Genomic DNA, 17,151 nt, shown 5'->3' with positions numbered 1-17,151 from the left:
TTTGCCAGTCAAGCCAAGATGAAACCAGAAGGCTTGAAACTCAAGGAAGTGTTTGTCAAACACTATAAGAGACAAAATGGAGTATGTGGTCTGGGAAACAAGCTGTGTATTAAGTCCTCCAATGAAAGAGTGTTTTAATATCTTAATATCTTAATGCCACTCCCGAGTGGCGCAGTGGTCTAAGATCCAGGCTCTGTCGTAGCCGGCCGCGACCGGGAGACCCATGGGGCGGCGCACAATTGGCCCAGCGTTGTCCAGGGTAGGGGAGGGAATGGCCGGCAGGGATGTAGCTCAGTAGAGCATGGCGTTTGCAACGCCAGGGTTGTGGGTTCGATTCCCACGGGGGGCCAGTATAAAAAATGAATGTATGCACTAACTGTAAGTCGCTCTGGATAAGAGTGTCTGCTAAATGACTAAAAATGTAAATGTAAAGACTACACTCTGGTAGTGAGATGGAACTTGATGTTTCCGAGCCTATTCTGGAGTCACTGAAGCACACTATTACGTATGCCAGTTGTTGTAGAGAGGACTGGTAAAACAAAGGCTAGGTACGTATTAGCCCAGGTACCAAACAGAAACATATGTCCCTAAATATGTAATTTATCCTGATAAAACCTAAGTGCCTGTGTGCATGTAAGACACACCAACGACATCCTCACCCAGCAAACAGCTGGCAAACAACTGCACTTGATAAAAAATGCAGACGAGTGGCTGAGTAGGCCGGTTATAGAGGTCAGGAATCAGGATCAGATGGGCTTGTTCAAGACATGCACAGAAGGAGTATTGCGGTCTTCATTACAACAGTGGCACACTACTTCTATACACGCATCACTATGAAAGGAAGTAAAACCTCTGAAGTTGGATTTCAAGATCAGATTCAGAAGCAGAGAGAACGTAATGTCAGGGACTGTAAGGCAGAGGAATAATACTACTAATAAGAGTCTCCTCATTTCATCTTCATTTAGTTATTAGAAGACTTTCTATAAACATGTGTAGTACAATATCTATCTGCCAAATTCCAACATTGTGTATGAAGATAAATTGATTTGATATTTGCATAGGGGTATAATTTGTCTTCCCTCTACTCATTTGTACAGCTTCTCCATTCTCCAACTTCAGCTGTGATGCATTTGTCAGTTTCTCTTGTAAGAGAATAAAGTATGTGGATTCCAACCTGCATCATAGTTATTGTGATTCTGATTGGAATAGGAGTGCTCCATAGAGTCGAGAGATACAGCTAGTCTTCCTGAAACCTTATTGGTTATGATGATACTGAAATCAAATTAAAAAAGAGTTCACACTTAGAAAGTGATTTTGTATGGATGCTGATTAGAAATGCATCACTTGAATCAACAACAAAGAGACGTGAGAACTGCCAGAAGATGGACTCTTGGAGTATATAAAAGCAATCTGCTAAATAATGTCGCCACTGCATCCGCTGCACGTGCTTTCACTTTGTGAAGGAAATGTCAGATAAATGCTAACAATAAAATGTGTTATTAATAGAACTAAATGCAGTCAACCCTGTCATATATTACAAAGGTCTGGGGGCATATAGCCTAAGACAGTATACAGCAGTTTTCATTTCCAAAGTGCACAGATCCTTCTCCTGTGCCCACTGGAGGTACTGAAGAGAGTTTAGCGTAAGCTGCTCAAAGGAGGCAACCCTGCGCTCTGGAAAACCAACAACAACCGCACTGAGCACATTGACCTGAAGGGATGAGAAGAGAAGCCCCACCAATAGACACCACGTTTACGGTTAGCGATCCGTGTTTCACTCCAAAGTACCAGAGGATCACAGGCACCAGAAGCCTTGTACAGGGAACGCCAAGCTAATTGCAATCTTCCTTGGCTGAGGCTCTGAGAAGTGGAGCGTTGTGGACATTAAAGAGGCTGAAAGCGAGGTGGCGCGGGGGGAGTATAAAGTATAACCGTGTATTGCTACGATTCCGCTCTATTGTGTTTTATTCCAGACCCAACTCATCCCGGTCTCTGCTTCCCTCCCTCCCTCCCTCTCTCCCTGTGGCCACAGCACAGTATTTACATCATTCCCCAGCCCAGATCACCTCAGAGGAACCCCTGCCACATCCTGCCTACAACCAACCACAGAGACATGGTTGGAACATAGGAAGACCCCCAAAAAACGTCAATTCAGTCAGATCTGTTTCAATAGGGGGAGTCTGTGGTCTCTCGTGAGGAGGAAAAGCACGAGTCCCCAAAGAGAGATAAACGCGGACTCCAGTGAAAGGACCGGCGAGAGAGAGCATCAATACAAATCTTCTGATTGCATTAATTATTCGGACTGTTTAACTCACTCTTTCCAATTCATTTCTGAATGTGTATGTATTCCCTGTGCGCCTGATATTCTGAAGGTTTATTTAATGGGTATTGGGTAATGTCTCTTAGTTCTCCATCCAAGGCTGTTTTGGGGGTAATCCCAGAAGCCATTCCAAACAGATTACAGAATCTAGCATACTCTGACTTTATTTAAGGAGCGTGCTCGTTTCCGAGGCGATGGCATTATTTCCCTTCAACTAAGCATATTTCACAATCGTGTTCCTCCCATAGGCGTAGTGTGAACTGACCACCACATGTAAGGCAATTACTTGTATTACCGGAAAAAGAAGAAATCAATTCAATTCTATCCATAGCTATCCTACTCCATTTCTGCTATGCCAACTAAGGATAATTGACAAAAGTAATTTTTCCACAGAAAATATTAACAGCATCAACACCATTAAACAACTCTGTACCTCAAGGTTCCTAATACTTTCCATCAGAAAAGGATGAACCAAAAACAAAGAAAGGAAATGCATGGCACAAGGTCAAACAGTTATTTTCTTCCTCTTTGTTCAACTGCAAAGTCAGTTTCTTTTTCAACATACAGTATGTAAGGGGACAATCCACTACTGTATAGTATGTGCAATGAAAGCCCCAAACAGTACATGTGCTCTATGAAGAGCAAATACAGTACATGTGCAATATGAAGCAGCCATACTAAAAACTTGACTTTCGATAGTGATCTATGGTGCAGTTTCATTACTAGTTAACCGTGTTGGCTGCACTGCACTCAGAAGAGGCTCCATCTCCACAGAGAAATTAACGGTTGGCATTTAGAGCAGAATCTCACCCTGCCTAACCCAATTCATTAAACAGATGACCATTATGTTAATACAATAAGAAGGGTAATTTAAAGTTAGATGAAGAGGAAACGTGGGCCAGCGAAGTGGGCCCGATGTGGTCGAAGCCACTGACCTGTGACACCGCCCCAAGGCGTGAGACATGGCCAGACTGGTTAAGCATACAGGGTTCTGTTGGAGATCAAAGTGAAAATGCTGCTGTGTCTATCCTGTTGTGATTCCATGTAAACAAACCTATTCAGGGCTCTACTCTGACCTTTTTTACAAGGAGCATGTGTGCGCCTAAGTTGAAAAATGGAGCCGCACACAAAGATATTTGAGATGTTAAAGCTAGAATCTTTCATTTTTCTAGGTGCACTGTTGCTCCTAATTAAAAAGCCCTGCTAGTGTATATTAGGAAGACCTCATACGACAGCCCCTGGCGGTTGCCTATAACATACATTCTGCTGTCATGATATGGCTGACTCATGCATTGCATTTCATAGAGAATATATGAGACATTTCATAAGTTAGAGCTGGAAGCCCCTAATGTTGTTGACCCAGAGGTTGTGGTTTCATTCAAAGCCATTTCCTAATTAAGCCTCATTGAGTTTGAGTTGTTTATTGACTACTGTGCTGGATTTCACAGCCCACCATAACTGCACACACAACTTTCAGAATCAGACAATTAACCAAATTACTTCAATAGTCATGTCACAATGGCAATAATTTACCAAATTAGAATTAGTCTGCACACAGAGGTCCTTGGGTACAGGGTCATCATCAGGAACACCCAAAAGAACACTGAACCTCTTGGCAACAGCATACAAAAGGAGTTGGACTGAGAAACCAATACCATCACACTATCTGGAGATGAATGAACCAGCTCCCACTTGGTTCATTCCACCCCGCTAATGTCCTTTGGCCTGCAACTCTTCCCCAGGGTCCTTGCTATAGCCTAAATGTATTCTCAGTCAACTCACCTTGTAAAATAAGGCTTGAATAAATTAATAGACACACTTTTATGTATCATTATTTAGGTTACTGTATCAATTTGTAAATCGATCTGGATAAGAGCGTCTGCTAAATGATGTAAATGTAAAATTAGTCATTTGACAATGCACCACCTTGCAACTTCAGCCAAGCTTGTTACCTGTCTGATCCTTGAGCTACAGTGAGATCTCCCCACAAAGTAGAATGTTCTGTAGGCTACAGTGACAGATGAAGCCATCATCTTCGAAAGCTAATAAAATAAGCCAGACATGAGAAGTGTCATAAGTTCTATAACCACAAAGGGGGGCACAGAAAAATATAGCAACAAGATTCAAACTCAGCAGGGACATCGCAGACAAGTCACTTAAGAAATAATTGAATAACTGGTGGCTTGAGAAATTTGCTATGAACTCTCGCCCCACCACTATTTGTGTAAATCTGAGAGCAATAAATAGGCAAGGATGAACGTCATAAATATGGGGGATAAATAATAAATCGTAGAAGACATCAGAGGTGGCCAGCCGATCAAAGCTGCAAAAGCAGAGGCTCAGCAGGCGTAGGTACACAAAATGAATTCCTCTGTAACTCCAAACTGAAAAGAGTAATGTGACTGGTAATCTAAAGCAACATAATTATATAAAAAATGAACTACAATGCAACCCCTACCTTGAAATCCAAAGAAGAAAAAGAACGCCGGTATCGAAATTGTGTATATCCAGAAGGAATTCATGTTGTCCTCGTCAGCTGCAAAACCTCTCCTCTCTTGCAATAATTTCGTGAGCAGGCAGTATCGTTTTTTGGTATAAATGATGCTCAGAGGGCGTATAGCTCCAAGGCTATGTCCTAACGCTGCAGAGCACTATACAACTCAAGTGCTCGAGCGCTAAACGCAGCCTTTTTGCAATCACGAATAGTTGTGCGCTTCAGCACTTGCCTCTCCTGGTCGTCACTTCCACCTAGTGGATAAGCAAGTACCTAGAAAAACACAAGTTGGACATCATATTTTGATTACTTGATGACGATTCTATGCAATCTGTGATAACAATACCATTATTTCCTAAATAAATTCCCACAACCCATGCCAGTTGAAAGAGATCTCTCTAGCTACCTACAACACCTCAACAGTCACACAGCAGTCCTCAAGAGAGGGGTGACCTTTGGCTACCCTCTGTAAACCAATGACAAAGGTCCTTTGTAGGGCATGAGGTGTGTCCCTACCAGAGGTGAGGCTTGACAGAGGGCAGGAGAGGAGCATAGCAGCACAGAAATATGTGGAATACTAATAGTGACATTTGGTAAGAGACTGCTTTATTCAGCCTGCAGGCAAGGTGGGGGCGGGCTGTTTGTAAAGACACTTGAGACTAATCAAAGTCCAGGGGACCTTACTCACTAGAAAATAGCCTGTGAGAGAGAGGACAGAGAGGGAGAGTGGCATAGAGAGAGAGGGAGAGGCAGGGAAAATGTTTTCCCATTTAATGTGCTCTATTCCTCTCTCTCTACTGCCTGCTAAACACTGTCCTCTCATCTACCGTTTTACATGTCCACAACTGACAGCAAGGCTAAAACAGACAAATCCTGCAAATTCATTCAGTGTGGCAACCCTGTCTTTTTTTGTGATAAAACATTGTTTTTTCTTACTGAATCTTACTAGATGTTATTGTGATAGCAATGAAAGCAGATGCTGCCTGAACATGCTGTTGTATTCCAGCTTCTAATGCTGCGTCTCCTCTTGTAAACCCTGGTGAGCTACATGACTGGTGTTGCTGAATTGAATTATGCTCAGATCCTTGTCAATTGTTAAGTTTGAATGCCAAAGACATTACAGCTTCAATAATTGAAAATAAAAATAAAAGTGGCTCAGGAGGATGTCTGGATGTGATGCATAACACACCTTATTGAATATTGAATTACCCTGATTCTCGACCTGCTATACACCACCATGTGAACCACAAGCTTTTCATTATGCAATGCTCTGCTAGAGAACCCTTGTGTGTACACAATTCACATTCAAGGCTGAATAGTATTAATGTTACTCTGATTTAGTAATCAATGAGATCCCTGCATGCAAAGCCAAACGGTATCCCATTAGAATGTATTTACGAGCAGCATGTACAGTGGGGGAAAAAAGTATTTAGTCAGCCACCAATTGTGCAAGTTCTCCCACTTAAAAAGATGAGAGAGGCCTGTAATTTTAATCATAGGTACACGTCAACTATGACAGACAAAATTAGAAAAAAAAATCTCCAGAAAATCACATTGTAGGATTTTTAATGAATTTATTTGCAAATTATGGTGGAAAATAAGTATTTGGTCAATAACAAAAGTTTCTCAATACTTTGTTATATACCTTTTGTTGGCAATGACACAGGTCAAACGTTTTCTGTAAGTCTTCACAAGGTTTTCACACACTGTTGCTGGTATTTTGGCCCATTCCTCCATGCAGATCTCCTCTAGAGCAGTGATGTTTTGGGGCTGTCGCTGGGCAACACGGACTTTCAACTCTCTCCAAAGATTTTCTATGGGGTTGAGATCTGGAGACTGGCTAGGCCACTCCAGGACCTTGAAATGCTTCTTACGAAGCCACTCCTTCGTTGCCCGGGCGGTGTGTTTGGGATCATTGTCATGCTGAAAGACCCAGCCACGTTTCATCTTCAATGCCCTTGCTGATGGAAGGAGGTTTTCACTCAAAATCTCACGATACATGGCCCCATTCATTCTTTCCTTTACACGGATCAGTCATCCTGGTCCCTTTGCAGAAAAACAGCCCCAAAGCATGATGTTTCCACCCCCATGCTTCACAGTGGGTATGGTGTTCTTTGGATGCAACTCAGCATTCTTTGTCCTCCAAACACGACGAGTTGAGTTTTTACCAAAAAGTTCTATTTTGGTTTCATCTGACCATATGACATTCTCCCAATCCTCTTCTGGATCATCCAAATGCACTCTAGCAAACTTCAGACGGGCCTGGATATGTACTGGCTTAAGCAGGGGGACACGTCTGGCACTGCAGGATTTGAGTCCCTGGCGGCGTAGTGTGTTACTGATGGTAGGCTTTGTTACTTTGGTCCCAGCTCTCTGCAGGTCATTCACTAGGTCCCCCCGTGTGGTTCTGGGATTTTTGCTCACCGTTCTTGTGATCATTTTGACCCCACTGGGTGAGATCTTGCGTGGAGCCCCAGATCGAGGGAGATTATCAGTGGTCTTGTATGTCTTCCATTTTCTAATAATTGCTCCCACAGTTGATTTCTTCAAACCAAGCTGCTTACCTATTGCAGATGCAGTCTTCCCAGCCTGGTGCAGGTCTACAACTTTGTTTCTGGTGTCCTTTGACAGTCTTGGCCATAGTGGAGTATGGAGTGTGACTGTTTGAGGTTGTGGACAGGTGTTTTTTATACTGATAACAAGTTCAAACAGGTGCCATTAATACAGGTAACGAGTGGAGGACAGAGGAGCTTCTTAAAGAAGAAGTTACAGGTCTGTGAGAGCCAGAAATCTTGCTTGTTTGTAGGTGACCAAATACTTATTTTCCACCATAATTTGCAAAAAATTTCATTAAAAATCCTACAATGTAATTTTCTGGAAAGAATTTTCTCAATTTGTCTGTCATAGTTGACGTGTACCTATGATGAATTTTACAGGCCTCTCTCATCTTTTTAAGTGGGAGAACTTGCACAATTGGTGGCTGACTAAATCCTTTTTTCCCCACTGTAAGAGCAACTGGCCAAGGACTGCAGTCAATTGTCATAATGTTTTCTCAGTTGTCAGTACAAATCATTTATTTCAACAACACCTCTCACGTGTAGGCTCTCTCTATGACTCACATGGTTTGTCATTTCATTGGGATATTTAATTGAAGACATGCAGGTTGCAGTGAATAACCATGAGGCCACCACAGCTTGCTTGCTCAACCCAAACATGCCATGTGGCAAAATGAGTAATGTGTGAAATAGTGTGTTAGTTTCTCATGCGAATGCCTGTTATCTGTGTGCAGATAAAAATCTAAGCTGTTTGGTGCTACTATAGCCCATAGAAACGCATTGAAAGAGATTATTTATAAATGGGAAAAAATACAGTTAAAAAATAATTCAGAAGGAATAAGGTTTTGAAGTGTCTATATCTAGTAGTTATAAGAAAGCTCAGGAAATACAGTATAGATGATATATACAGTACCAGTCAAAAGTTTGGACACACCTACTCATTCAAGGGTTTTTCTTTATTTTTACTATTTTCTACATTGTAGAATAATAGTGAAGACATCAAAAATGTATGAAAAAAATATATATATAAAAATGTATGCACTCACTAACTGTAGGTCACTCTGGATAAGAGCGTCTGCTAAATGACTAAAATGTAAAAATCTAAACTATGAAATAATACATATGGAATCATGTAGTAACCAAAAAAGTGTTAAACAAATCAAAATATATTTTATATTTGAGTTTCTTCATTGTAGCCACCCTTCGCCTTGATGACAGCTTTGCACACTCTTGGAATTATCTCAACCAGCTTCATAAGGTGGTCACCTGGAATGCATTAACAGGTGTGCCTTGTTAAAAGTTAATTTGTGGAATTTCTTTCCTTCTTAATGCGTTTGAGCCAATCAGTTGTGTTGTGACAAGGTAGGGGTGGTATACAGAAGATAGCCCTATTTGGTAAAAGACCAAGTCCATATTATGGCAAGAACAGCTCAAATAAGCAAAGAGAAGCAACAGTCCATCATTACTTTAAGACATGAAGGTCAGTTAAAACTTTGAAAGTTTCTTCAAGTGCAGTCGCAAAAACCATCAAGCGCTATGATGAAACTGGCTCTCATGAGGACCGCCACAGGAATGGAAGACCCAGAGTTAACTCTGCTGCAGAGGATAAGTTAATTAGAGTTCCTCAGAAATGGCAGTCCAAATAAATGCTTCACAGAGTTCAAGTCACAGACACATCGCAACATCAACTGTTCAGAGGAGACTGTGTGAATCAGGCCTTCATGGTCAAATTGCTGCAAAGAAACCACTACTAAAGGACACCAATAAGAAGAAGAGACCTGCTTGGGCCAAGAAACATGAGCAATGGACATTAGACCGGTGGAAATGTGTCCTTTGGTCTGGAGTTCAAATTGGAGATTTTTGGTTCCAACCGCCGTGGCCTTGTGAGACACGGTGTGGGTGAACGGATGATCTCCACCTGTGTATTTGCCACATTAAAGCATGGAGGAGGAGGTGTTATGGTGTGGGGGTGCTTTGCTGGTGACACTGTCTGTGATTTATTTAGAATTCAAGGCACACATAACCAGCATGGCTACCACAGCATTCTGCAGCGATACGCCATCCCATCTGGTTTGGGCTTAGTGGGACAATCATTTGTTTTTTAACAGGACAATGACCCAACACACCAACAGGCTGTGTAAGGGCTATTTTACCAAGAAGGAGAGTGATGGAGTGCTGCATCAGATGACCTGGCCTCCACAAAATGACCTCCATACTTCCATTCATTTTAATGGGTTACCTTCAGACGAGTCCCGTGACACTTGTGAGGGTTATAGAGCAAAAAGCAGAACACCATCCTGTTCGTTAGAGTCTCCACTTTCCACAGTGGGGTCATATTAGTTTGTAGCCCAAACGGTTCAGACGCTACAGACAGAAGTTGGCACATCAGCGTTACCGGACGCTACAGACATTTTTGTGAGAAGACCGATTTTCAGGATGTCTCATTGTCTGACAAACAACGCTGTAGCTAACCACCTTCCACCACAGATGCGGAACGCCGACATAGGCGGATGCGATAGATTGAGACGCAGCCCATGCAAAAACCCAGATATGTCTAGATTTTTTTATTATGTTACTTAGATTCATGCACAGGTGCGTCAATAGACTCTTAAGGATAAAAAAGTAACGGTATGCTCCTTAAGAGTACATCTTGGGCTAATATAGAACCTGCCTTAAAAAGCTCCTGTAAAATTGTTTTGTTTTTATATAATCTGTGTGCTGTTGTTTGGAAGAAAGCTGATTTTGAAAACTGTCATCAAAATACCCAAACATTTATTTGAATGCAAATAGGACACTTGAGAACAAAAAATAATCTGCCATGATGGGGACAATCTCAAAAACACAGGACAATATTTGCTATCCCCTCCCACAATTAACCCTCTAAGGCCGTGGACACACCTAGCTGCATGAACACAGATGCACAAGTACAGACGAGCTGCATCCGTCAAAAGACAGACCGTTTGTGTGTTTTTTTGTTGGACAATCATCCCTGTTGTCATTCACCCGGCACTGGATGAACAGCCATTGAAAAAGCATTAGCTCCATCTGAAATTGTCGGACACAAAATCCCAAAGTGTCTATGGCTATTCCTATTGTGGTTTGCATTTTTCATGGCTGGAGCCCAATTCAATTATTTACTTTTTTGTCCCTTCACATTTCTTCCATTCACAACAATACATACAGGCTCAGTGTGACAAACACGTGAATGAAATTTGAGTGGCAACTATTTGAGGGGGTGTTATCAAAGTGCTTGTAATTGTGGGAGACCGCCCATAGTGCAGGGGTACTCAAACCTTACCCTGGAGGTCCAGAGTACTGCTGGTTTTCTGTTCTACCTGATAATTAATTGTACACACCTGGTGTCCCATGTCTAAATCAGTCCCTGATTAGATGTATAGAATTTTAAAAAGCAGTGGAACTGGCTTCGAAGGTACAGATTAGAATATGATGGCCATAGTGAGTCTACTCAAAGGAACACTCAAAATACTTTTTCACTGACTATGCTTCTCTGAGAACGTTCAGGTTGGCCGCCCCCAAATATTAATCTTCGAGTAATGACAAAATACAGTATGTTTTTCCGTATGATATTTGCCTTCAGCAGGGATTGCTTCACGGCCTACTTCAATCATCGGAAAAATAAGGATAGCCTGAAACTGCATGCAGACAATTCCATCAAGTTGGTCATTAAGGAATAATACATTAATGTGGAGTCAGTCGAGCACTACATGTTAGTCTACAGTAGATCGATAGCCATGATGAACTATGTTTGAGTTGAGTATTTAGTGCTATTTGAAAGATATGGAAAAACAAGCCACTGGATTTCTGCACATTGAAATCACATTCTTTCTGTCAGGACTAGTTGCACTAAACATAAAAGGCTACTGTGATCAGGCTACATCTTTCCCACAGACACCCCTTCAGAGAGCAATGAGGAAGAGACTCGTCTGAGGCTCTTTCAAAGACACTTTGTTCTTCTGAGGACTGGGATAGTGGCTCTGACAGGCCTGTAATCCTCATATCATTAATCTTTGGAAAGGGCCAAGTAAATAACAATTTGAAAATTAATTAAGAGGACTGTCAGTTACTGTAAAGAAGTAACATCCAGGCCGTTTCTAGCCTGTTGGAGTTTTGCTACTTTTGCTACTGAATGTGTTTGCTCTGTAGATCTGCTGTGTGTGTGTGCATGTTGAAGGTATTTCTGGCCAAAACTTATGTTTTGAGCCTCCAGCTACATTTGTATGAACTCTAAATGAATGAAAGGCCCAATGAATTAATTAAATTGGGGAACAAATGATTCTATCCAGTTATTCTATCCAAAAATCTACATTACTAAATGTTAACCCCAATTACCATCATGTCAGAACACCCTTTCTGACAGGTTATGGATCACAATTAGAATATTAACAACATTTAGCCATGACACATACAGTACAGTACTTACACCTGATAGTCTTTTGATTGAAAACAGCGTTCAGAAGCTAAGGTGACTACAGATAAATACACATTCCAATTCTAATGTGTATGTTTTATAAAAAAAACCTTTGGGCTGGAGCTTAATTCATGCCATTACTGTATGAGACCTGGTAGAGTGGGATTGTTACAGTGATTGACTGACTGACTGATTCAGTCCGAATTTAGATTGTCCTCTGCCAATCTCTATATAGTGTCTCAACTCCCACTTTATCTAGTAGTATATTGGTTGATGCTAGTGGGCCAGCTCCAATTCACATTTAAAATTGTTGTCACAAATGTATCATATTCATAATGAATTGGGATGCTTTGATTGACGTAAACTACACAGCTTGCTATCAAATCATACTACAGGAAAGCGATTTAGGTTAGAATTGACATGAAATGGCACCCTAGCCTGGGTACCTGTCTGTTTGTGCCATCACACCACTCCTTGCCACTCCTTGCCATACCAAGTTTGGGTGCTGTACACAACAACACCCCAATTTATCACTCTAATGTTGGGTACTACTGAACAATATAGATACTGTGGGTGCCATTAGCCCGGTCCCATATCTGTTTGTGCTATCAGACTGGTACCCATGTTTGGCATGACAAGGAGTTGACAATAGCACAAACAGATCCGGGACCAGGCTAGTGGCACCCAGGTGCCAGGGCATCCATATTGTTCTATAGTACCCAATAGTAGTGTGATACATTAGTGTGTTGTTACATAGAGTACCCATAGGAAATATTTTCTTAACTCTATTTCATGAACTGCATTGTTGGTTAAGGGTTTGTAAGTAAGCATTTCACAGTAAGCTCTACACCTGTTGTATTCGGCGCATGTGACAAATACAATTTGATTTGATTTGACTTGAATTACCTATGCTCAAATGTTGCAAAGTTTTCCTCTCATGAGGTCTTAGGGAGGAACAGTAGGCCTAGAGGACCTCTGCTTCATTTTCCACATTTCACAAAAGCTCACTACAGACCCGGGTTCGATCCTGGGCTGTATCACAGCCGGCCGTGATCGGGAGTCCCACAATTGGCGCACAATTGGCCCAGCGTCGTCCGGGTAAGGGGAGGGTTTGGCCGGGGGGGCTTTACTTGGCTCATCGCACTCTAGCGACTCCTTATGGCGGCGCCTGCAGGCTGACCTCGGTCGTAAGTTGAATGGTGTTTCCTCCGACACATTGGTGCGGCTGGCTTCCGGGTTAAGCGGGCGGGTGTTAAGAAGCGTGGTTTGGCGGGTCATGTTTCGGAGGACGCATGACTCGACATTCGCCTCCCGAGCCTGTTGGGGAGTTGCAGCGATGAGACAAGATCGAAATTGGGGAGAAAAAGGGGGTAAAATACCAAAGAAATTAGTAATAATACCATCATACTGTCTTAAAACCGGTAAATATTACAGCAGATGTGTCAGGCCATGATAAAACATGGCTTTGTACGTGAGTATTTCTTTTTTTAAACAATAGTCCCCATGGGGGATTAATTTTAGGGAGAATGTTTGTGGGGCTGATCTAAAGGTCAGCAGGTAGCCTAGCGGTTAAGAGCGTTGGGCCAGTAACCGAAAAGTCGCTGGTTTGAATCCCAGAGCCGACTAAGTGAAAAATCTGTTGATGTGCCATTAAGCAAGGCATTTAACCTTAATTGCTCCTATAAGTCGTTCTGGATAAAAGCGTCTGCTAAATGACGAAAATGTCAATCTTACTCTAACTCGCGAATGCCTCAGGGATTGCTTTGAGATGAAGAGCAATGTAAAAAAACAGGTCAGTTATGACATACAGTAAATCATTCAAAGTTCAGAAATACACTCTCAAGGACGTACACTCTAAATACAGACAATATTTACAGTTTGCTTGTAAATTCGGTTAGAGCCTGGAAAATGTGTGACAGTTGAATTATTCTGCTGTGACTGAACGTACACAAATGTAACCAATTCGCTGTGGTTCCAAGACACAGAGGGAGTTTACTGTGCAAATAACGCAGTATGGAGAAGCACATTGTAACTTATCTAAATCAATCATCTGCTCTTCTCCACTGAGCTACGGCGGCAGTCTGGGTTGATGTGGAAAGCTGGTTATTAGAGAGAAAGTCATTTAACCAAATTACTGCTAAACTCACTTCTTATGGTGGGAGAGGGGGAGGAGGATGGGGGAGTTGGAACGTTAATAGAAAAAATCTATGTTAGTGCTGAGAGGTACAGGAACATTTGATAGGAACGTACAGGAACGTAAAGGCAAGTTTTGTTGTTCATAAGAATTCCAGTTTACCATGATGAGGTGATAAGAGAGTACAGTTTACACAACACATCAAACAAGGATCTAAAAATATCTCATGTATTATGAATGCTGTATATTGCCAAAAAGATCCAAGATACATGACCAAAGAAATGCCACATTTCTCCTTGAGGCAGAATATAGATTCAAAGAACACGTCTTGTGAATTCAATGTAAATTATGCCTGGCCTGGCATATATACTTTCATTAACAATTAATGAGTCAACTTGGTATCTGATTGAGAGAGCATATGCAGACTGCTCAACGGGGTGTGCATGCAGTGTACGATAATGTTCAGGTTATCTTGATGTACACAGTGGCGGGATACTCCACAGAGGGCTGGAATGGGAGCTGTATCACATTCTCTGAGCCACCTGTGTACAGTTCAATAAAAGTACCTTTAATCACATTATAAGACCTGCTGTAAGACCTCCATAACATCTCAATGCTCCCTATAAAAGCATATATGGATGCGTCAAATGGTCAAAATGCACCTACATGTATAATACATTACAATAAGTGTTATATAAGCTTTTGTAATGGCTCATGGCTCCTTATAACAGCCTTTATAAATAAGTAATGCCTTAAACAAACATTAGAAGGGTTACCATAAAGATATTGGCATCTAGATCTGAAAGAGGAACATAAACATAAGATTCAGGGATGTGACTTTTAACACTAAACCTCTTGTCAAAAGCAACAGTATATCCTCAGTGTAAAATCCATCAATCATAAAATATATGTGGATGGGTTTGCTACTAGAAAAAAGGCAGCTGTAGCAATGCCATGTGAGATGTGTAAGGTTCTTAGAGTCTGAATTCCTACATTCCAGCAGCCATCCATTTTACCATAGCAATTCTATGTGTGACATGTCATTTCTCTCTAGCCAAGGTTCTTCAAGTCTGAATTCCTACATTCTAGCAAACAGGCAGCCATATATTTTACCATAGCGATGTGCGATGTGTATCATGTTTTTCTCTAATCATTTCACAGTAGCTAACATTGTGTCTGTAGCATATAGCCAAAGTTTGTCAAAAAACCCTCATTCCCCTGCTTTTGAAACCCTTTTGAGCTAATTATGTTTAAACTCGCCATTAGACAAAGCTTTTGTAACAGAAAACATTTTTTCTGTGAAACCATAATCCCAGGGTTGGTTGTAGAGTTTGGAGATGCATTTGACTGTGAGAGTGGGATGCATTTGGACAGGTAATTCAGGGGTTGGACACTGGACTGGAACACTTTAGTTTCCTCCAGATTGGGCCTCAGCCCCTCATCAGACAGAGAGACAGAGAGACAGAGAGACAGAGAGACAGAGAGAGAGAGAGAGAGAGAGAGAGAGAGAGAGAGCGAGAGAGTTAACCTGTCTTGATCTGCAGGATGATAGATAATAATTGTATCAGAAGTAGCATACTGCTTGAATCAGGTTAAAATAGGGAACAGAATAATAAGTCCCGTCCAGCTATCCATCCTAAAGCCCATAGGTGTTTTGCATGTTGGCTAATACATGCAAAGAATAGCATCGACAGTTCAGATTTTTTTAAAAATCTTATTGCTTCCGGAGATCACGTGACCCTTGAATGAGGTGGCCGCATGAACTGAGAGCTCCGCACAAGTTATTTCCAATTCTTAATCTTACCTCCACTTCAAATTAAACATGTGACATTTTTACCCGGACTCGAGCGATAGCTGTGGAAAAAGCCTCCAAGAAACAGCTAGCTTCAGAAAAAACTAGCGCCATTAGCCATGAGCAAGAGGACCCGTCCCTTCCCGAGGCCCAGCAACTGCCAACCTTCGTCCTCTGTCGAAGACATCCTTTCTGAGCTGAGATCCCAGCGTACAGAACTCAACATCAAACTGGATGGAAGTAACTTTCAGCTCAGTGCGATAGGGGCAAGGTGACAACCCTGGAAAATGCCTTGCCTGACATCAACAACAAGATAACCATCAACGCGGGGCGCCTGGATGAAGCAGAGGGGCGAATCCTATCCATGGAAAACTCACTGGCAGACGCCATGGAGGAATAGCATCTGCTAAAAAGAACCTGGAAAATAGGGAGCGAAGGAATAACTGTGTTCTATTAAACCTGGCCGAAAAAGAAGATGGAAACATGCCACTGATCCGCTACCTGCAAGACAAACTCCCCGAGTAGCTCCACCTGTCCACCAACAGGCCCATAGAACTCGAGAGAGCTCACTGAGCACTGAGGCCCCCACCAGCAGCCAGACAACCACCGCGCCCAATCACCATACGTTTCCTGAGATTCACCAACAAGGAATGAGTCCTACAGGTGGCAAAAATCAACACCATTACAGTGGGAAACACCAAACTCACCTCACACCAGGACCTGTCAGATGGAATACGCCGAAAGCGCAGATAGTTCGACGAGGTGAAGAAACACTTCATTGACCGAGGCATCTTCAGGGGATTCAAATACCCAAACAAACTCAGGATTCTTCACCAAGGAGCCCTGCGACACTTCAAAACTCATTTTTTGAAGGACAATCCTGGCCACTGAGAAATGGACCAATGACTGAAAGTGATTACTGTTATTACTAATTGTCAATGCTGCTCATTCCGTTCACCAGCTCCGGTGGTCTACGTCACCGGCCTTCTAGGCGTCACTGATTTGGTTCATTACCAACAACCCCGGACTGTTTTGTCTCATTACGCACACCTGGTTCCCATTCCCCCTGATTAGTATGTGTATATACAGTGGGGAGAACAAGTATTTGATACACTGCCGATTTTGCAGCTTTTCCTACTTACAAAGCATGTAGAGGTCTGTAATTTTTATCATAGGTACACTTCAACTGTGAGAGACGGAATCTAAAACACAAATCCAGAAAATCACATCGTATGATTTTTAAGTAATTAATTTGCATTTTATTGCATGACATAAGTATTTTATCACCTACCAACCAGTAAGAATTCCGTCTCTCACAGGCCTGTTAGTTTTTCTTTAAGAAGCCCTCCTGTTCTCCACTCATTACCTGTATTAACTGCACCTGTTTGAACTCGTTACCTGTATAAAAGACACCTGTCCACACACTC

At 42.0% G+C, this 17,151-nt stretch overlaps 1 protein-coding gene across 1 annotated transcript in view; it reads right to left on the bottom strand.

Annotated features, from left to right (window-relative positions):
- LOC311101413 (limbic system-associated membrane protein-like) overlaps positions 1-4,899 on the bottom strand; it is a 430,764-nt gene extending 425,865 nt beyond the window's left edge. The window contains exon 1 of the mRNA XM_084142545.1: positions 4,779-4,899. Coding sequence (XP_083998671.1) covers positions 4,779-4,842 — 64 coding nt within the window. The 5' untranslated portion in view covers positions 4,843-4,899. The remainder of the gene's footprint in view (positions 1-4,778) is intronic.
- Positions 4,900-17,151: the final 12,252 nt, after the last annotated feature.

This window comes from Coregonus lavaretus (genome assembly GCF_964263955.1).
Source record: "Coregonus lavaretus genome assembly, chromosome: 26".
In the NCBI taxonomy this organism is placed as follows: Eukaryota; Metazoa; Chordata; class Actinopteri; order Salmoniformes; family Salmonidae; genus Coregonus; species Coregonus lavaretus.
This window is presented reverse-complemented; position numbering and strand designations above follow the sequence as displayed.